General features: G+C 28.3%; 6 protein-coding genes across 6 annotated transcripts; 2 read left to right on the forward strand and 4 right to left on the reverse strand.

The window, feature by feature from the left end:
* Positions 1-1,128: 1,128 nt before the first annotated feature.
* Positions 1,129-1,724, reverse strand: OCT59_019734 (uncharacterized protein; the record flags this gene model as incomplete). Its single annotated transcript, XM_066143753.1, has 2 exons — positions 1,129-1,335; positions 1,440-1,724. The coding sequence occupies 2 exons, from the start codon at positions 1,722-1,724 to the stop codon at positions 1,129-1,131; spliced, it is 492 nt and encodes a 163-aa protein (XP_066005474.1).
* A 41-nt stretch (positions 1,725-1,765) lies between these two features.
* OCT59_019735 (uncharacterized protein) lies at positions 1,766-2,233 on the reverse strand (the record flags this gene model as incomplete). The annotated part of the gene is made up of 1 exon (XM_066143754.1): positions 1,766-2,233. One exon carries the CDS (start codon positions 2,231-2,233, stop codon positions 1,766-1,768), a length of 468 nt encoding a protein of 155 aa, XP_066005475.1.
* A 1,014-nt stretch (positions 2,234-3,247) lies between these two features.
* On the reverse strand, positions 3,248-4,488 carry OCT59_019736 (uncharacterized protein; the record flags this gene model as incomplete). Its single annotated transcript, XM_066143755.1, has 3 exons — positions 3,248-3,807; positions 4,225-4,315; positions 4,390-4,488. 3 exons carry the CDS (start codon positions 4,486-4,488, stop codon positions 3,248-3,250), a joined length of 750 nt encoding a protein of 249 aa, XP_066005476.1.
* A 3,139-nt stretch (positions 4,489-7,627) lies between these two features.
* Positions 7,628-9,235, reverse strand: OCT59_019737 (uncharacterized protein; the record flags this gene model as incomplete). Its single annotated transcript, XM_066143756.1, has 6 exons — positions 7,628-7,861; positions 7,933-8,205; positions 8,293-8,368; positions 8,433-8,563; positions 8,631-8,863; positions 8,938-9,235. The coding sequence occupies 6 exons, from the start codon at positions 9,233-9,235 to the stop codon at positions 7,628-7,630; spliced, it is 1,245 nt and encodes a 414-aa protein (XP_066005477.1).
* A 563-nt stretch (positions 9,236-9,798) lies between these two features.
* OCT59_019738 (uncharacterized protein) lies at positions 9,799-10,452 on the forward strand (the record flags this gene model as incomplete). Its single annotated transcript, XM_066143757.1, has 1 exon — positions 9,799-10,452. The coding sequence occupies one exon, from the start codon at positions 9,799-9,801 to the stop codon at positions 10,450-10,452; it is 654 nt and encodes a 217-aa protein (XP_066005478.1).
* Positions 10,453-12,360: 1,908 nt separating this feature from the next.
* On the forward strand, positions 12,361-12,800 carry OCT59_019739 (uncharacterized protein; the record flags this gene model as incomplete). Its single annotated transcript, XM_066143758.1, has 2 exons — positions 12,361-12,691; positions 12,769-12,800. 2 exons carry the CDS (start codon positions 12,361-12,363, stop codon positions 12,798-12,800), a joined length of 363 nt encoding a protein of 120 aa, XP_066005479.1.
* Positions 12,801-22,674: the final 9,874 nt, after the last annotated feature.

The following is a 22,674-nucleotide window of genomic DNA, read 5'->3' on the forward strand; positions in this document are numbered from 1 at the left end:
TAGAAAAAATTAGTATATAATCAGATAATATCTAATTGGTACCTATTTATATACTGATTTCTATTATAAAGTAATATAAACATTATAAAATTTATTAAAATATATACTAAATATTATAAAAAATATTTTACCTTATATATAGAAGCTGTCTCAAATTTTATATTTAACACTAAGTAGCTGCAAGAGTTTCAAAGTGATTGTCAGTAAAGGATCCAACAAATTAATTGTATACTTTAAAATATAGAAAATTTTACAGAGTTATAGATATGAAATTTACTTGAAATTTCAATGATGTAAATATCAAGGCCTTAAACTCATTTGAATTCCAAAAAAAGAAAGATTTTCAATACTAGTTAGACATTAAAGAATATAAGAAAGATAATCAGGCTAGAAGAGACAATAGAAATATAATAAACGATCCAACTAACTAATGGAAAGATCAATAAAAAGTTATTAGTAAAAATTAGTGCTTTTTTAAAGAAGCTTAGATAATTTGATATCATTGAAATCATTAATACTAAATCTACTTTTTTTTAAAAAAAAAGTTAAGATCTGAAATTTTAAATTTTTTTTTTTTTTATTTTATAATTTAATGGTTTATATATGCTTACATTAAAATCAGTTAACAACAATGAAAACTATTTTCTAAATTAGCTATACCCACCCGTATAGATGCAACCATCAAATTTCTTCAAGAATCCATATTACTATTGTATTAACATTAAAAACAAACAAAAACAAAAGCCAAACCCCTTCATAATCCTTACAAAGTCCTCATATAGAGGAAACACGAGATGGAATGAAAGTCTACAGCGGTAGGAAATGCACTTCCCAATGCTACAGTATTTCACTAAATCTAAGCAGATACACCAGATCCAGCCAATGACATTATAAGCAATCTAATATTAGTACTTTTGATGGATCAACTGCTGATCAACTTGATTAGTAAAAATTAAAAACTAAAGTCCACCAATTCCATCAGTTCTCCTAAATAGACCGATCTACAGTGTGCGTCACCTATACTTTACAATAGTCCAAAATTCATGGCAAAAACACGTGACATTAGTCACATTACACATAATTTTAACCAATTAAATTCTGTTTAAAAAAAGAAATTTATCGCATTTTTTATATTTCAACTTTATTTAATTCTTCTAAAATATTATCAAGAACATGTCTGTGGGATTTATATTTTTTCACAGCATATTCTGCTAACTTTCCTTCAATTTCTTTACGGTAAATATCCATGTAATGCCACGTCTTTCTTGCAAATTTTCTGATTGTAGTTAAATTAACAGAATCTAAACCTAAAGGAACTGTTTTTTGCAATCTACCCTGAAATAATTGCAGTTTTTCAACGTGTAAATTTTTGTGGGCTCAACGTCACAATCGCCAATGCAATTTAACAAAAACTTGCAATGGAATTTGGGATAAAATACACATTTGTGACCTGCCGTTGAAATAATTTCATGTAATGCACCTTTTTGAGCCACAAAATCTGGTTCCAATGATATAATTCGTCTTGCACAACAATCAACTCGGTTGGGATCTTTATCTCCATTTTTACATAATTGACAATTTGCTCTCAACCCCTCCTTCCATTTTCCTCTTTCTAAAAGTATTTGTTTCATTCCCTTAGGTTTTCTGCACAATTTTTCATCAAAATAATCATTTAGAAAACACATATCTTGTTGATTATTGTCTCCCCAAGTTGTACTTTGCATTACCAGTTGTTTTCCACCTGGAAAATGATTCATTTTGCTCGCTACAAGTGCATCTGGAAAAATGCAGCATGGTTTGAATTGTTATCAAATGCAAATACAGCAATACAGGTGGAAAATAAGGCCTCAAAAATCAGAATTGCTTTTAATTTTACTTGCTCTAACAAATGATTCATTGTCCAATATCCTTCTTGATTTTTGCCAGGAATTAAATAAACGTGAGCTTCTTGTGGGATATTAGGGTAATTTTCAATTGTTTGAGCATTTAGTTTAAGCCGTCCACATGCTTTTATTAAAAATTCACTTACCATAATTGATCGACCATTCCCTTTTTTTTGTAATAGCAATTCACCTGTTTTTGCCCATACTCCACGCTTACCATCATTAGAATAAAAAATGCACTCATCATATGTTACCAAAATATGTTCTTTTTCACTATTTTGAAGATTTGGCAAGATTTTATCCATTGTTTCTCCTTCATAACTTGCCATATATGGTTCATATTTATCCATTTCTTCTAGAAATATTTTTCAGTATTTCACTACATCTTTTCTTTCGTGTCCATTATAATATACTCCTTGCCTTTATTGTTGATGAAAAAAACCTAATACATTTAACTACCGTCTTGTAGTAGAATCAGAAATAGTTTTTTGTTTAGTAATTCCAGTTTCAGGTAAAAGAGTTTGTTCAACAAATTCTTTGAACTTTTTTGGTGTTGTATGTCTTCCCTGGCTACGAATCCAGGCTTGACATTTTGCTGCAACATCTTCATCAAACTAATCGAATAATTTTTTGATGTTTACCTTGGAAGGTTGGTGGAAGTTAAAAATGTTGAAGCCAATATTTTGCTCAAACTCTAATATATAGTGCTTTATATGGACGACTTTCAATAAAGACCAATTCTGCAACTTCAATACTTGCTTTTATTAATCCTTTTTCATTTTCTTTAAATTTAAGGGACAAATCGCCACTCAACTGGAGAATTTTAATAATGCCGATTTATGCAAATTATCGCTAAAAATGGCTAATACTCCTTTTTTACCGGATTGTCATATCATCATGTGATATGATACACAAATTTTAAAGACGGTAATTAATAGTGACAATCCTAGCTAAGCCACTTGCAAAGTTTGAAATCGCTAGAGTTTCGCGTCTTTGACTTTTCTATGTAGGAACGCAAGATTCCGACGGTAAATTTCCTATTAACCCAAATATTGGATGAAAAATTTTTGAACATTTTTCGCACTGTAACTAAGCTATATTTGGTTTTTTATTTAGTTTTTAAATCTTTATTTAGTTTTATTTGAATCTTTTTAATATTCACATTCTTTGTTAAACTTGTACAGTTTCTACTAAAACTACATATTTGTTTTTTATTTACTATAGTGCAAGTTTATGAAATATTTTTTTTGGACGTGAAAGTTATTGTATACTGTTTTTTTTTACTTATTGGAAAAAAAATTATAGTAAAGAACAAGAAATTCCAAAAAATTTTTTTTTATTAATTACAAAGCCCGTAAAATTAATTATAGAATGTCGATCATTTTTTCCGATTGAATGACGATCTGTCTCTTAATTTGTTTTAACATTTCAAATATTGCTCTTTTTTTATTATATTCAATTACTGACATTTTGTATTGATCTCTCCTTAATTCTTCCTTTAAATCTTCGATTTTAACTTCAACTCCTTTAAAATTCCATCCATCATCTTCTGTAAGAATTTCTATTTCTTTATTTTTTGGGCTAAAAAAACTCGTTAATTTTGATGTACCCTCTTCAGCTTTAGTCCATTTTCCACTTGGTCCATAATTATCATAAAATGTAGATTTTTTAGTTAATCCAGTTAGATATGGTCTGCGTGTTTTTTTTTCCAAGTGAGCATCTTTCTTCCATATTAATTCTAATTCCAAAAGCCTTTTATAATTAGCTTCTGATAACGTTAGATCTATATCTTCTTCCCATTCACTATCATCATCATCACCCCAATCTTCTTCTAAAAAATCTTCAATTTCTCTTATTTCTTCCTTAAAATTTGTTTTATTACGATTTTCAGCAGTAAAAATACCATTGGCAGTATGAGATTTAGCTAAAGCAATATGGCGTTTTTTTGATGAACGTGTTATTTTGTTTTAAAGAGAAAAAATTTGCAATCGATCAAAAAAAAGAGATGCGATGTGTTTCACGACATTTCACGTGATTTACTAATTTTGGCCAGAATTACAAAATCTGAACTAATTCTGGCCAAAATTATAATTCCGAATTTCTGGCTTTACTAATAAATTGACCTAACTTCAAAACTTTATAACTATTGACAGATTTGTTATTGGAAAAAAGTAAACCACAATAACAGTTCTTTGTGTCTCAAAGTTTCATATTTGTGGTTTAGATTTTTTATATCATTTGAATTTTAAGGGTTATAAAATTTTAAAAAAGGGTAAAATCAATGTAGAGTATAGATGACGTGCACTGTACATAAATCCAAAAAAGTTAAGTAATATCAAACCTTCAGCCCAGATGATCGACATTTCAGTACCCCAGCTCCCCCAAAAGTGAACTAAGAGTAAAAACGCTGAAATTCCAGGAAAATGAAAAAACTAAAAAACAAAAAGGAAGTCATAACCTCAGAAAACCCCTAAGTGAAAAACTGAGTAAAAAGGGTAATAAACACCAAGCCACCGTCTACCACTACAACTCCTATAACTTTAACTGATAAAAAAGAAAAAGCCTGCTTCCTAAGTGACCCCACTAACTTCAACTGATACTCCATGGGAAAAACTTTCACTATGCTACTAAAAGTAAAGAAACTAATAGGAAAGCTTCACACTAGTGCAGAGTTTAAAGCCCAGCCGCCCAATGCGTAACTGTTACAACTTTCAGGAACCTGGTGGAAGAAAAGCTTTGCAGAAGTAAGATTACTTTTGGTGAGAACTGCTCCATAGTTTTGTAATTTCACCAAAACTTTCGAGTTAAAAGCCTGCTTGTTTAGCTTTGAAAGAATGACTTAGAAGTCTAAATCAAATAATAAAAGCACTCTACAACCATTCAAGTGAAAAAAACCAAAGTTTTTCCTTCAGCAACCTCTGCTGGAAAAATGGCCAAGTAATCAGCAGGTGAAAAATGTAGTTGATCCCCCTCTGAAATTTTAAATTAGTTAATGTCAATTTCAATTCTATCTATTATAATTTGATCATCAAATACAGTGTTTTTTTTCATTAAAAAATTACTGTACAGCATAAAATTTTTTTATGCAGTATTGTATACAGCTACTTTGCTGTAATATATTTATAATAAATTAACTGTGTAATACTGATATTAAAAAAAAATTTTTATATTTATCAGATCTTGTAGCATACAATTTGTAAATATTTCTGTAAAAAACTATTTTTTGCTATTAAACCTTTGTGCCTAATCATAAAAAAATAATTGTGCAATATTAAAAAAATTATCACTAAATATAATAAAAAAATAAATTAAGATCTGATTGACAGAAAATTATTATATAAATTCAGGGGAAATTTTATTGCAAAAAATAAACTAAATAGGCAAAATTTTGCCAATCAAAATCATCACAAATCATGTTGTAATACCAAGTCATGTGATGAAACTTAAAAATGCCAAGAAAAATATCGAGAAAAATATTTTTACATAGAAAATCACAATAAACGCTAAAATCTAACACCTACCGTATCTTAAATATTCATTATTCAGTAAAAATTGCTTTACGCATAAAAATTACTCAAATATTATTGTCAAAGTAATGGTTTTTTAGCTAAAAACAAGGGTAACTAATGTACAAATAGAAAAGATTTAAAAATGAAAAATTCAATCTAAAATAACCTATCTGCTATATAAATTCTTTTAAAAAGCCATTATTACCTATTGTTCTAGTAATTATATATTATTTTTTTTTATATTATTGTTATAACACTTTCAAAAAGCTAATAATAATTTGCAAACTAACGCTAAGAGTTGTGTAATACACTCAAATTGAAAAATTAGATAAGAATATATATACTAAAACTTCCACCATTTGAAATTAATTTACAGGTTACTCCTCATGAAAATAGAAAGAGATCATAGTAACATGTAAACTAAAAGCAAGAGAAAATATTAGAATTATATAAAACAAGTAGTTTTAAATGTATAAAATACATGAGAACATAATTTTAAGTGTTCATATTTGTTAAAATAACGTAATATATGACTTGAAATTCTCGCAAATATATATATATATACCTGTCAAATCTGACGCTGCCTCAAAGTAAAGTTTTGAACAAATAAATAAATTTCTCAATTTTTTTTATTTTTTTTTATCTTTGACATTTAAGGAATCATCATGTGAATTTTGGTGCTACAGCATGATGATCTGCAGTTTTTATAGCCCATAAAATTTAGCCAATTTTGGCATTTTTATAATAACCTCGTCCTGAATTTATATAGTAATTTTCTGTTATTCATAAGTGGATCAGTTCTTAATAATTAAATTTACTATGTAATTATGTAGTAGTTTATATAGCTATTCATACTATTTTACTTATTATATCTTTGTATAAATACTTTGAATTTCATATCATTTTTTTATCATAAATAAAACTACTATTAAGCTTATGTTGTCTTATTATAGGATCCCACTTACTTATAAGATAGGTCATCTCAAATTTAATGTAAAAATTATATATAAAATTCTTTGCAAATCCTATTATAAAAGGAAATTTTATGTTATATTGTTATGATTTTTTTTCTTTTTAGCTAATTAACCAATAGAATTTAAGAAAAAAGTAAGGTAAAAATTATTATTAGTAAAGAACCAATTTTTATAGTACCTTTATTATAAATAAGCAGTGTCCTCTTATTATATAAACACATTTTTATATTTTTTTTCTTAAGTTCTAAGTTGATATTCTATTAAATTTTATTTTCATGATATATTTTTCTTTTTAAATTCCAATATGATATTATATATTTTTTTATTGAACTTTACATAACAAATTTTTCAAATAAGTCTTATTTCATATTATAATAAAAAGAAATAAGCATAACAATTCATTTATAAAATATACTATATAAGTTGTTACTTAGCAGAAATGCAATTAATTTCTTTCATTTTTTCTTATGAAAGTGAAATTAAAGGACTATATTTATTTTAGAAGAGGAATCAGTTATATATCTTTATAATTAAGAAACTTGATCAAGAATTTAAAAAGGTTACTATTTTTCTTTTATAGAAGTGCAATTACCTTTTTTTTTATTAAAATGAAACTACTTTTCTTTTTATATATAATCACACTGGTCGAATGACAACATATCAGAGAAAATTCAGGTACCCGATTCTTCACTAATTCTTCACAGATATATATATTATACAATCCCGATACTTATTCCCGATTGGGCTCAGGTTCTTGTTGCATTTCTGGATACAACTGGGCATAAATACTTCATAAGTATTGGATTTCTATTGGTGAAGAATCGGGTTTCTGTTATTTTACAAATAAACGCCCAATATTTACCAAATTAATAACTGAATCTTTTGAAGTTTTAATAAACTATAAGGTGCAAATCGGATAAATATTATGTTAATATCGGATTTCTGATATTTTACTTATATTTATATAATATTTAAGTATTTATTTGGGTTATCATAAAGTATCGTTAAACGATACAATACACGCCGGGCAGTAATTGAAATCACGATATTTCAAATTGTTTTAATCAATTTATTACTATTCGTTGCAATATATTATATAGCAATATACTAATCAATTTTACAGTAATACATTTGCTTGCTATATTTAATCGTTGTTATATAGAAATAAACTACAAATCATTCTTGCGTAATAAAAATATAAACTACAAATTATTATTAATATACGTGCTCTTTTAAATCTAACATTGCATTAATGCATTAATTAAACCTGTTCATCAAGTTCGTTAGGTTCATCATTAATATTATCGATATTATCGATCTCATCTTGTGGTTGTACGTCGGATCCGTACGACTGTGATATCGACCAATCAGGGGCACCTTCAGGCGGTTTTGACTCATCGATCCACGTTTTATCATCATACCAACGATGTCGTGAAAGTTTTACATGACTTATTTTCTCACCAACTCGGTCAGCCAAGCGAAGTAATTTACGTCCCTATAAAAATGAAAAAGAGATAATAAGCAAATGTATACAATAACTATACAATTGTTTTATTTGATACTTACACGACGTGACCTCCAGGGCTTGTCATAAACATGAAGAACATGTTTATCCGTTTCAATTTTATTCTTAGGACGAACATGATCTTCGATTTCTTTTTTGGTGAGCTCTTCATCAGTTTCAGAAACTTCATCACTGTGGAATCCTCCTTCATTAAATATGGTTTCACAGTCTTCCTTGAATTCTTCCCAAGATAATGATGACGGTTGAAATTCTTTAAGCGAGGCATCATTAATATTGAACATATGCTCGATGCCTTTCTGACGTCGCTCTTTTTTCTATTGCAATCAGATATTAGTGATTAGGATAGAAAGGAACAAGATCAAGGATTTTAATTTCATATTTCGGATGTCTTCAGTACTTACATCTTTTCTTCGAGAATTCGTTCCTTTTCTCTTCTTTTCAAATCTAGTCTTATCCGGATCAAGGCTAACCATCCAGCTTTCTACGATGGCGGTGTAGATTCTGTAAGACCCATTTCAATTCTATATCTTTGTATTGAAACCTTCCGGTCAAGACTCTAGCGATCTCCTTCATGATGTGTTTTGAAACGTGTGGTGCAATTTCTACCCATTTTTTGGTATGATCCAATTGCAATGAATCATCGAGACCGCTAAGTATCTGCACGACCTCATCCTTAATTTTATAAAAAAATATCGATTAAAAAATTTTGCTGAATAACCAATAGTTACTTGATACTCACATGGAACAACTTATATTGATCTTCGTCCATATCTTCAAGCAAAACCCGAGCACGTCGACGATATCCAGTTTCTGGTTCTGGCGTGAGTGATGTATTTTGTCTACTCCTTGGAACTGGTGTTGTCTGAGGGGTTGATGGCCATTCAGCTTGTAGGTCGTTCCTTGTTTGAGATTTCTTGAGGGTCCGAACTTCTTCCGTAAGTGCAGTGATAGCTCTGCTTAGGGCTTCGATATCTGTAAATTGAAATCATGACATTATATTCAAAATATGTAAAATAAAAAACATAATTATTATATTATAACCATACCATCATTCCTATTATATCTTGTAGTTGAACACCCTCCTTGTTGACTTGGTGAACGACTATCTGAATAATTAGTCCTATTATGTCTTGTAGTCGAACGTCCTCTTTGTTGACTTGGTGAACGACTATCTGAATAATTAGAATAAGAAGAACGTCTAGACTTGTTCCTTCTTGAACGATAACGGTGACGACGATGTGGTGACATTGAGTTTGTTTGATAATGGTTGTAAGAGGTTAAATTTGTTGTAGATAAGCGTCTTAAGCTTATTTTCTTAATTTTGAAAGGTCTTCTTCCACGCATTTTTACCAAAATTTGTTAAAGGATAAAAAAAAAACAATACAATAAGGTAAAAGACGTTCTTTTATACCTTTATTTATTTCCACAATTAAAATATTATGATTATTAATAATATTTTTTTTTTCCTATAATTAGATTAAATGTAATGATTACGATTTTTTTTTTAATGATTTAGATCAAAGTATAATGATATGGCAGAGAAAAAAAAATCAGTTCGTGGGAAGAAAGGGGTCTTTATATATATTTTTTTTTTTGTCGTATGAGGACCGATAGGTCTGTCGAAAGTAACGAAATAGTCTATTAAATAAGCTTTTTTTGATTGAATTTTTTTTTCCTTTTTTTTCATGCCGATAAGTCTATTGAAAATAACGAAATAGTCTATTGAAGTATAAGCTTTTTTTTGATTCAAATAAAGGAACTTATATTGATTTAAATACAATAAATACAATAAATTGATAGTAACCTAATATGGTCAACAATGTCAATTATCAATCATACTAATATATCCGTTCATCGAAGAACCGGAAATTCATTTTTAATAAAATTTTTTTATATTATTATTTACAATGACGAGAAAATACCGAAGAACAAAAGCTGTCTTTGTAAAGAAATCCTATAATTTTAAACAGAAAACATCAAATAAAGTTCCGTGTCATTGCAATAAATGTAAAGGTAACATGGTTGATCCACGTACAAAAAATAGTCATAGTTTAAAAAGGGATATTAGACCAAGAGGAGTTATTGAAGAAATTATAGATTTAAATCAAGTTTCATCTGATGACCTAAACCAAGATACATCGGTAGACCTCTTGAATGATCCAATGGAAATAGAATCACATAATTCAGATGATGGTCATCATGAACCTATTGTTGATGAGGAAAATTATTCGTTTCTTCCCAAAAAATCGAAATCATCAAAAGCCAAATCGAAAGATAAACGAAAACATATCGGTAGTGGAAATTCCAAGAATGTATCATACCCTATTGTTGTTATTGAACAAAGTATTTCAGATGATGATACTAGTGATGCTGATGATGAAGAAAACGATCAAGTTGATAATGACTTTGATCCTATCGAAGAAATACCAAATGAATCTTCATCCGGCTGGTTTGACGCACCGGAAAATACATACGGTGATGATCCAGAAGCCTCCTTCATTGATTTTACTGAAGACTTTCATTGGATTGTTTTATGGATCTTATTATATCGAGAGATATAAGTTATCCGATGTCACTACCGATTCTTTAGTCAAATTTTTTAGATATCTTTTGGTTCTTTTGGATGCAAACACGTACAATTCTTTTCCTACATCTTTGTATATGGCACGTAAAAAACTTGGCGTCTGTGCTCATATTGTCAAATTCGCATCGTGTGAAAAGTGTTGCAAATTGTATAATGTAACAGAAGTATCAACTAACGACCCTTACAAGTTCCAGCCACGAATTCGGTTATACACATGTAGATTTTCCGGATCATCCGATGGCAAATCAAAGAAAAAAGTGCAATGCTACACTTTGCTAAGAAAGTTCCGGTTACTAACGGAACAATCTATCGACCTTCTTTAACGTTCCCTACTGTTAGTTTAAAACACCAATTACAATTAATGTATAATCGAAAAGGATTTGAGAAATTATGTAGAAAATGGGCGGACCGTAACGATTCTCAATTTTTGAATGATATTTATGACGGAAAGATCTGGAAAACCTTTCAGGATCATCGTCAAAATATACCATTTTTCCGGAAAGATGTCTCAGACCGCCACTTAGGCATCATGTTAAATATCGACTGGTTCCAACCATTCGATAATTCAACTTATAGTATAGGAGCTCTATATGGTGTAATATGTAACCTGCCTCGAAATGAAAGATTCAAGCCATCAAATATTTTGACAATGGCTTTAATTCCGGGGCCAAATGAGCCTAGTTTACATCAACTAAACCATTATATAGCTCCCATCATCGATCAATTAATCGAGTTATGGAATGGGATTGAACTATCGAAAACATACGAAAGCTCTACCGGAAAATCTATTCGAGCCGCAGTAATATGCTGCTCATGTGATATTCCAGCCGCGAGAAAACTCTGCGGTCATATCTCTGCGCGAGTGGCTTGTCATAGATGCTTAAAAAAGGCTCAATATGATGATCGAAATCAACCGAATTTTGGCGGATTTGATGATATTGATGAATGGTTTGTCGAAAGAGATATCAACCAGGTTCGAAGGGATGCGCGAGAATGGTTGAATTGCAATACTAAAGATGCTAGAAATAGTCACGTCCATAATACTTTAGTACGGTGGTCAGAAATGTATCGGCTTCCGTACTTTGATTCAGTGCGATTTCTCGCGTGGATCCAATGCATTGTTTGTTCTTGGGTATTGCTAAGTGGATCGTGACCAGACTGTGGATCGAGGAGGGCCGATTGACACAAAAAGATTTAGAAACAATGCAAAAAAGGGCAAATGCAATAAAAGTTCCAGCAGATATCGGTAGAATTCCCTACAAAATCAAGCACGTGAAGGCTTTTCAGCCGTTCACCGCCGATCAACTGGAAGACTTTTATCTTAATTTATGCCACTTCCATAACATGGGATCTGCTTCAAGAATCGGATAAATTGATACTCGCCAATTTTGTCTGTGCATGCAATATTCTTGTATGCAGATCTATAACAACGAATGGGTTAGAAGAAGTCATAAAAATCTTCTTAGAAGTGGCAAAGCTCATTGAAGAAAATTACGGCGCAGAAAAAATTACGCCGAATTTACATTTATGCTTACATATTTGCCATTGTGCGTTAGACTATGGACCATTATACGCGTTCTGGTGTTTCAGTTACGAACGCATGAACGGTCTATTAGGTAATTCCAGATTTCCGAACTTATCAATATAATTAAATCAATTTATTAAATAGTCTATATTTATAGGATCGTATCATAGCAGTAATAGAAGAATCGAACCAGAATTATTAAAAACCATTCAATTCAACTCTCTTGATCAGTTTTCTTCATGCGCCCAAGACCATCAACATTTATCGACTTGTATCACACTAATTACACCGAAAGAAACTACCGGCAGTCTTGTAATTCATGATGAAATTAATGGAATAGATTACCGGGAATTTTTATCAATGTCTAGAAACGTGGAAGAAATGGCCAGAACAGGTTCGGAACCTTTTCCAGGTACTTTTCTTAATCCTAAAAGGATAGACACCAACCTTTCAAAAGAAGTATTAGATTTGTTGGTTGAATATTACCGCAATGCCTATGGAAAAGATTTCGCAGCACTATCAGATATCCATGCTGCTCCTTCTGCTATACCGGTATTACCAAAAGCGAACACTTATGGACGACTAAAAATTGGATCCGAAGTTTTTGGGTCAATGTATTCTAAAAGGCACGTCACATCGGCCAAAATATTATCCCAATTTCTCCACGATAATACTAAAGATACTTATCCCGGTATTGTTCAATTTTATTTTGAACATATTATACATTTTCCGGAAGGTTCTGTAAATCATTCCCTAGCATTTGTAAAGTGGTACCTTCCGGCAGAAAATCACAAGACTAGATTTCATTGCACAATTAATGGCGATGAAAATTTGTGCAATATAGAACTATGGAAAAAAGAATTTTATGATCTTAGCAGGGATTGTATTATCCCTGTACATAGTATACTGGGTCGGTTTGTTGAAGGTTCTTTTTCAATAGGACGAAAAGAAACCCGGAAATATGTGTCAGTAATACCGATCAATAGAAAGTTTCATATTTAAAATTTATAATAATACTGTAATATCAATCATGTTTTATATTATGAATATTATAAATATACAAATAAATAAATATATAATAATTATTATTAAACCTTTAAATTTCTCACCGTCTAATATCAATGTTCTATCAGTATTATTATCGGACATGTGATGTTTTACCGATGCTTATTTATAAATTAATGACAGATCATGACAGATCGGGTGTTTATTTATTAGTCATCGGGAAATCCGAGAGGTAATCAATTTGTTACTTATTATCAGCTGATCAAATTTGATATACGTTTAGAATCTATCGGCTTCTTATATAATAGAATCAATAGGCCTATCGGGATACTGATTATTTAATGATAAAAAAAATAAGAGCCGGTTAAGAACCGAAACCTGATTGATCCCGATTCTTAACTGGCTCTTAATACACCGATTCTTCATCATTTGACCAGTGTCACCCTTTTTTTATAGAAGTGCAACTACTCTTTCCTTTATAGAAATGCAACCACCTTTTTTTTGTAAAAATACAATTGCCTTTTTTTATAAAAATGCAACCCTTTTCTTTATAAAAATACAATCACCTCCTTTTATGAGAGTGCTTCTATTTATATAACTGATTCTAATGCTTATTATTTTTTAATAATATCACAGGTCGAAATGCTAAAAATCGGCAAAAAAAATGGCGCGAAAAGCAGTGGCTATTCTTGGCTATTCTTGGCTATTCTTGGCTGTTTTTGGCTATTTACGAATTAACCTATACTATTTGTAAATAGTTTATACAAATTTGCGAATAGTTTATGCAATTTGCGCCATTTTTTTTGCCTATTTTTGATCATTTGACGTGTGTATGCTGCAAAATCCTGAGCTTGCTATTATGATTGAAAATAATATTACAGATCTTTAAATTCACAAAGTAGAAAAATATGTTAAGAAAATGACAAAATTTAATTTTTTCTATATAATAAAAAAAGAAAAAAAGGATAATTATAAATAATTGTAATTTTTTCTTTAAATTATTAACAAGATACTTTCTAGTTTTAGATTTATGCATTTTAAAACAAGATATTAAACTTCTTTATTCTATCATCAAACAAAAAATAAATCATATTAATATGATAATAACTATTAAATTTTATACTGCAAAATATTTCAATACTGATTGAAAAGTTAATTATACATTGGTAAAGCTTTTTATTTTATTTATTATTATAAATTATCTGGTAGCTCTAATAATATAATAAAAACTATTTTGTTTATTTAAAATAAAGAAGCTAACATCAGCAATAATGAAAATAAAACTTAAAAAATATAAGACTATTGAGATTATTGATGATAATTTGAATTCTGAAGAAAGCTTCAAATCATTTAATATAGTATATGAACTTTATAAAAAAAATATATATCTATTAACTAATGCTTAATATAACTTATTTTATTTAGTTAAATAATTCAATAATAATATTTATTTTTTATATTTTATTATAAAGTTCATCTTATATCTTAATTATACATATACCTAGAATTAAAAATAAGTTTGATTTTATAGTCTCTTTTATTAATAATTAGTTTATTATAATTAACAATTCATTTAATGAAAAAGTAGTAAGAAAAGCAATTACAAGTACTTTACCAATAGGCTCATTTGAAGCACAAGTAGAATTTCCAAATCAGTAAGTTATTTAGTTTTATTGTTTTACAATTGCTTATAACTAGGGATGGCAACAGTTATAATCATAACCGTTTAACTGACCGTTTAACCACATTTAACTGACCGTTTGACCGACCATTTAAACATTTGACCGACCATTTTTAACCGTTTAACCGACTATTTGACTAATTATTTAAGTAAAATGGTATAACCGACCGTTTAACCGACCGTTTAACCGATTTTTTAACCAACTATAACCGACTGTTTAAATTTCTATAACTGATTATAACTGACCATAACCGACCATAACCGACCGTTGCCATCCCTACTTATAACTGACATTCAACTTTTTTTAATAGAATAAAAGCCATTTCTACTAATATTGAAATTGAACATGGTATATTAACAATTACTTTAAAGAAAAGTAATATTAGAAAAATTCTTGAAATAATTTAGTTAAAAAATACTTATTAGTTTTAAATTAAATACTTTATACATATTCTTTAAGGAGTAAAACTAATTAAAGTTGTATGCTATAAGTATTGATTATTATATTCTGAATTACAACCTAAGCGGATTGTAATATTATAAATATAAGTTGTAATTTGGTTGTAAATACTATGCTATTATGGTTAATTAAAAGATGATAATTTTAATTTACAACCATTATAATTACTTGATTTTTAGACTTACAATTATTTATGGCAGGCAACATTAAAATCTGTTAATAAAGTTATTTGCTTTTAAAAAATAAAAATCATAAAGCTCTTCACTGGTAAAAAAATGATTTATCCTACACATATCTTACACATATTGGGTACTCAAAATGTAGAAAATCATACACAAATAATACACATATCATACACATATCGGGTACTAATATATATATCATACATATATCAGGTACCTGATAGGTATACTATATATATAAGTACCCGATATGTGTATGATATGTGTATTATTTGTGTATGATTTTCTACATTTTAAGTACCCGATATATGTAAGATATGTGTAGCATATGTGTAGGATAGACCATTTTTTTACCAGTGCTTTTTAAAATCCACTAGTATATATTTAAATGTATGGTTTATTATGCCTATTTATCTATCAATGAATATGGTTTAATATATATATCTAGATCCAAAGAAGTGCAAATTAATAATTTTGATCCAATAAAGTAAGCAATTTTATTGAAACTTTTCATTCAAATTACTTTACCAATGTCTCCATTTTTACATAAGATAATTAGAGAGTAAACAGGAATGATCTATATAATCAATATAATATTTGAAAAAATTGAAAAAGAAAGAGACCATAAGACTGGGCTCTATTCAAATGAATTGTATATTTGCATCTTATTTACAAAGTGAAATCAATGAACTCATGTAAATACTTATATCACCTTTTATAGATCAAATTATCGAAGCAATTCGTTGACAGAGTTAAACTGAATTTATATGCCTTATGTTTTTTACACTCGAATAATATGAATAATAATCAAAATTCTTGTGTAATCTTTTAAGGTAAAGTTATCTTTTGTTATGCCATGCATAATAAATTATGTTCAAATTTATTTTAGGCCAGATCAAGCAAAAAGTTTGTTTAACATAATATATAATACTACAGCCTAAAGGGAGGAGGGGGAGTTAAACAACAATAAATGAGTTGAACAAATATAATTTTGGCCAGAATTGTTCTTAATTTTGGTCAGAATTTTAATAATATAAAGTTGTTTTTTATTATCATGTGTAAAAAAATTTATTACTATTTAGATTAGATGTAGTCTTCTTTATGTTTTCAATAACTACTACCATAAAATTTATAAATCATTTCTTTTTCTTTTTCGAGTATTAGTTTTAATTTCAATTCTTCCAAAAAATTCTTTACCCGCAATTTGACATATATTACATAAAAGAAATACAAATTTGTATTTTGATGATATATGCGTTAGAATATCTATTAACCCTTTTTCATACCCACACCAATAATATACGGAAATATAATTTTTTCGTGATGAATAATAAGCTAGTTCTATTGGTGATTCACATGTGACTTTTTCACGTACAAATAAAATATTGTATAATGCATGATCTTTAGATACCAAAGGTGATCTGCAATTATAATCCCAATCATTAATAATAACGCGTTGAAATTCAGATTTTTGCACAGTTGTTAATGCTTTTTCACTATAAAGACATCAGAATTTTTCACATTGAAAGCATTGGATAATATTACGAACTTTGGTATTTGTTAAGATAGCTGGTGGTGCTCTTTCTGCATTTTCCATAGCTGCCATTAAAGTAGGATGATATTTCTCAGATGTTTCAGTATTATATACAGTTTTAAATCCTTCATAACAATCAGTATTAGCTGTTAAAATTTGTATAAAAATTAGGTATTGCTAAATCTCACCGGTGGTGATTTTCACTGTTATTAATGTTGGCAGAAATTATGATTTAGCCAGAATTATAAAAAATTTTTTTGCAAATTTTTACCGAGAAAAAAAATTAAATGTAAGTAGTTTTTTTAATAAAAAAACTTTAATTTATTTGACCAAAGTAAGGAAATTACACTTTAAATTTAATAGACAGAAAAAAAAATTTTGAAAGTTAATACTATTATAAGAAATGCAATTTTTTCCAAAAGTATTACATTTACACTCATGAAATTTGATACACAACTAGTTTTAATCTTGCTGAACAACAATTTCATTTGACCAAAGTGGTGAAATTACACTCTAAAATTAACAAATAAAAAAGAAAAATTTGAAAGTTAGTATCATTATGAAAAATGCGATTTTCTTCACAAGTATTACACTTACATCCATGAAATTTTATATACAACTAGTTTCGACCACGCTGAACAACTTTCACTTAATAAAGAAAGACGATTTCATTTGACTAAAGTGGTGAAATTACGCTCTGAAGTTCACAAGCAGAAAAAAAAAATTCAAAAGTTAGTACTGTTATGAAAAATGTGATTTTTTCCACAAGTATTATACTTACATCCATGAAATTTATATACAACTAGTTTCGACCTCGCTGAACAACTTTCAATTAATAAAGAAAGACGATTTCATTTGACTAAAGTGGTGAAATTACACTCTGGAGTTTACAAACAGAAAAAAAAAAATTTGAAAGTTAGTACCGTTATGAAAAACACGATTTTCTCCACAAGTATTAAACTTACACTCATGAAATTTGATATACAACTAGTTTCAACCTCGCTGAAAAACTTTCACTTAATAAAGAAAGCTGATTTCATTTGACTAAAGTGTTGAAATTACGCTCTGAAGTTCACAAATGGAAAAAAAAATTTGAAAGTTAGTACCGTTATGAAAAACGTGATTTTCTCTACAAGTATTAAACTTACGCTCATGAAATTCATTTCAACCTCGCTGAACAACTTTCACTTAATAAAGAAAGCTGATTTCATTTGACTAAAGTGTTGAAATTACGCTTTGAAGTTGGTAAACAGAAAAACAAATATTTAAATGTGTTTTTTTTTTCATAAATATTATATCTAACTTTATGAAATTGAAATATACTCCTATGGGTTTAATAGTGTAACAAAAGTAATATTTTTTGTATTAAAAACACGTAAAATATTAAAAGAAAAGTAAAGCAAGCAAAGCAAAAACAAATTTCATAAATATGATAAATATAAGTTATGTTGTGTAATATAAGTAATCACATGATTACATGACTGGTGAAAATTACCACCGGTGAAAATTTGACAATTCCTAAAAATTATACTTAATAATGATTTAAATAAAAGTAAAATATATAATATAAAAAGAATATACTTGCATTTTAATGGAATAGGATCTGATAAAAAATCTATATTTTCAAAAATATGCAGAGGAAGCCGAACTTGTTTACAAACATTACAATTAACATCATTACATTTTTTAATCTATAGATAATAAAACAGAATTGTTAAATTCATTGAATTCAATATATAATAAAAATACAAAATGCAAAAAAAAGCAATAAAATTTTACTTTAAATGAATAATGACGAATGCTACAATGTGATTTAAGAAATTCTTGAAGTTCCTTTTTCTTTGATAATACTTCTGCTGTTGTTTCGCATACATTTAATGATTTATCAATTTCAAGAATAATTTGTGTAATAATTTATATGTTAATAAATATACAGTAATATGAATTAATATTTTAAAATTAAATAAAATACCTTAAAAAAATTATCAATATCATGATTACTTGCAGAATCATAACAACAAAAAGGATTTTCATATAATACCAATCTTTCAGTTCGCGAATGTAACAACTGTTGAATATTAAGTATACAATCATGTAATCCATTTTTTAGATCTTCATTTTTAGCTGCAGCTGCACGAATCTCTTCTAATGTGTCAACTTTTTTAAATATATCTTCCAATTCTGTACTCATTATATCTCTCATAATTGCAACTCCCTGAAGTTCCAAATTAATAATAGACATGATTCGCTTTGCAGGATTTGTCCAGCTGTGATATGGCGCAGTATGTAATGCAATAAACATATCAAAATCACCATGAAGAAATAAACAAATAAGAGAAATTTGAACTGAACCAAATGTAGTTCAATATTCAGGACCACCATCAGTATAAAGACATAGAATGGGTGGGATAGTTGAAATATAATGTGTTTGAATTGCATTAATTGCATTGAAAAATTCAGTTGCATGTCTAATTGCATTGCTGGGTTGAAAAACAGTATTTTTATATGAAACAAAGACATTTCTATAATAAAAAGAATCCTCGATAGTTGTTGGAACATCAATAAAAAAATAACTGAAGGAGTAAGGGACAATTTTGTAAAGTCATGATCACGCACTTGCTGCTAATGTTGTATTTGTACTAACTAAACTTTTCTTATTATGTACACCAGTTGATGTAGCAACACCCTCTCTGATTGGAACTTTATGCTTATCATCTGCTGCAATAAAACAAATATAATTGTGATAAAGGATGGCAAATTCACGCAAATAATGAAAAAGACAAGCACAATAGTGTGCATCTGGATGATTTTTACGCAATTGTCTAGCTTGAATTTGATATTTAATATTGAACTGACCAGTATAATGCATTGCTCGAGTAGAAGTAGGATTAGTTGGCCAAAATTGGAAGCGAATCCATTCAATAGATGGAATATTGATGTTACATGGTAGTGGTAAATCATATTTAGCCTCTAATCGATGTATAATAATTTCATGAAGATCATGAATTGAAATTGCAATTGGCATATATAAAATTTCTTATTGCCATCTATCATCAACTGCAGGTGCATTCTACGGGCAAATAAAAAATATTTATTTAATTTTTAAATAAAAATCTAAATAGAAATACATTTTATTTAATTAGAATATCTATTTCGTTAAAATATGCTCCCATTTCATCTCAGAAAATATCAAACTTTTTTCCTTTAAATCTATTATTAGCGTGCAGATTAACAATAATTAATGGATCCTCAAGTTGCATCATTATACGTAAACATTCTTCAATTTCTTTGCTAATTACATTATTTGTTGTTGAGGCATCTCCAGTTAAGTCAAAATATAAAGTTCAAAGTACAGTTGGTGTAACCTTTTTAAAAATAGAATACTTGAAAGAAATTAAATTGCATTAGTTTCACCTATATAAAATTTAATTATAGTAATACTAGTAATGCATTGTATAAAAAAAACTTACTTTATTTAAAGCATTTTTGCGCATCTGACGTGTATAATATTTTGGTAAATTTTTATTAATTACTGCTATTATACACGTATTTTCTGTTTCTGATCAATGATCATTTCTTAATGGAACTTTCCAAATATAGTTAATAGTTCTAAGATAATTGCCCTGGTAATACCGATAAATTGTCACAGGAACATTAAGTTGTAAATTCTTGATGTAATTGTATTTTTGTATTACATTATGTGACGTATATTCATCAAGATCAAAAAACTCGTAAGAATCTTTTTCAAATAAAAAATCTGAGAGTTCTTCATATTTGGAATGAATGCTATCAAATGCTTCAATTGTATATACCATTAAATCACAACCAGGATTATGTGTTGAGACATTACTATTATGTATTGTATTCATTTTTTGATTAACCTCTTGTAAATAAATGATATACTTATTAATATTTTTAATCAGTAAAAGAACTTGAATAATAAAATCTATCCATTTGTCATCATTTGCCCAAGGCTGTTCAATAGACAATTCTAATGATTTTACCAGTTTCTCAAGTTTTTCATGTGAGAGTTGCTCCTTTTTATGATGTCCAGTGAAATAAAATTTATTATAACTTCATTATGTTGATATTGCTCTAACTCATTGAATATATCTGGTAATTTTAATAACCGAGCAATTAGTTTCTTTCTGTGTGGATCAATATACCAGAGAAGAGCAACTAGCCTTTCCACAAATTTATTAGCAAATGACTTTGAATTTACGCCACTCCATCCATTTTTTTTTTTGTTTCTCAATAAAGTAATAACATCATGTATAAAATATCACATCAGGTATTCTCTCTTTTTTGCATAGGAAAGTAAGGTTGATGAGCTCTTTCCTAGTGCTTCGACCCGGATGAAAACCGTCATCCGGATTACACAAAAAAAAAATCCGGATTATATCCGGATTGACCCGGATTTTAAATCCGGATCAGATAATCCGGATAGAAACCGGAAACCGGATTGGATTTACAAATGATCGGCAATAATTCTGGCCAGAATTCATAACGCCGGCCAGAATTACAAATTGTGTAACATTAAATTTTCATGCCAGCCGATAAAAAATTTTTTACCCAGTGGCTAAACTATTTTTCCGGTGTCACGTGATGTTAATTTCGGCCAGAATTACAAATTTGGCCAAAATTATCCAAGACCACGAAATTTACATAATTCCAATTTTATTAAATACTTTTATTTAAAACAATTTCATATTATTTCAGCATTGTCTCAGACTATTGTTTAACATTTCTTTGTAAATTAACTAATTATAAAATTTTAAACAAGATATTTTTATATACAGCTAAAGATTACTATAAATAGATGTGTTGGGTTAGTAAGGCAATTTTTTAAGGATTTGTTTCTTCTTTCAAAAATTAAAGAATCATTTGAATCAAATTATATAACACTAGTTTTAATTTTTAAAAAAAGTTGTTATAATTATATAAATTTATAATATTGAACAATTTTTCATTTAAAACAATAATTATTATTTTGTTGTAACAAAAATAATATAAAGTTTTTTTTCTTTTGAACGTTTGAATGTGAAATCTAAAATTATTTGTTATTTGTTAATGTATAAATTTAAATAAACAAATCTGATACAAACTCCAATAAATAAATTATAATTGAAAAATCTTCTTAAACTTACTGTATTAAAAAGTTTAATATAACAAATATAAATTTAATAAATTTTAATAAAAAAATTGGTATTAGGCGCAAAAATAATTAGCCATAATATCATTTAGATATAGATCTTTATGGATCAGCAAAATTATTATTAATAAAAAAAAAATAATAAAAATTTCATCCGGATTGTTAAAGGGTCAAACCGGATATTTTTCATCCGGTTTATAATCCGGATGAAAACCGTGAAAATCCGGATATCCAAAAAAAAAAAAATCCGGATCAATCCGGATTGATCCGGATACGGGTCGAGGCATTACTCTTTCCATCATGGTGTCAAAAATATTAATTTTATTCTATTGAACCACTTGATTTCTAGAACTACTTTCACCATTATCTTCCTCCGGTTGAATAATAAATCTTATATGTTTTAATTCTAACTCTAACATTAAAGAAAGTTCATCATATAACTTTTCTTCGACATAAATCCATTTATTATCAATTTTTTCACATAAACATGAACATTTCATGTAGAAAACAAATCTTTTGTAATTGCATCATACATTTCCTTAAAAGTATTTGTATTTGAGTCAATTCTAACGATTTTTTGACTAATAATATTTTTTTGACCTTTGTCAACGCTGACAAAAAAATGTAGCATACTGAAATTTCCAATTTCTTTTGTATTTG

The sequence above is a fragment of the Rhizophagus irregularis genome, chromosome 29, assembly GCF_026210795.1.
Source record: "Rhizophagus irregularis chromosome 29, complete sequence".
NCBI lineage: Eukaryota > Fungi > Glomeromycota > Glomeromycetes > Glomerales > Glomeraceae > Rhizophagus > Rhizophagus irregularis.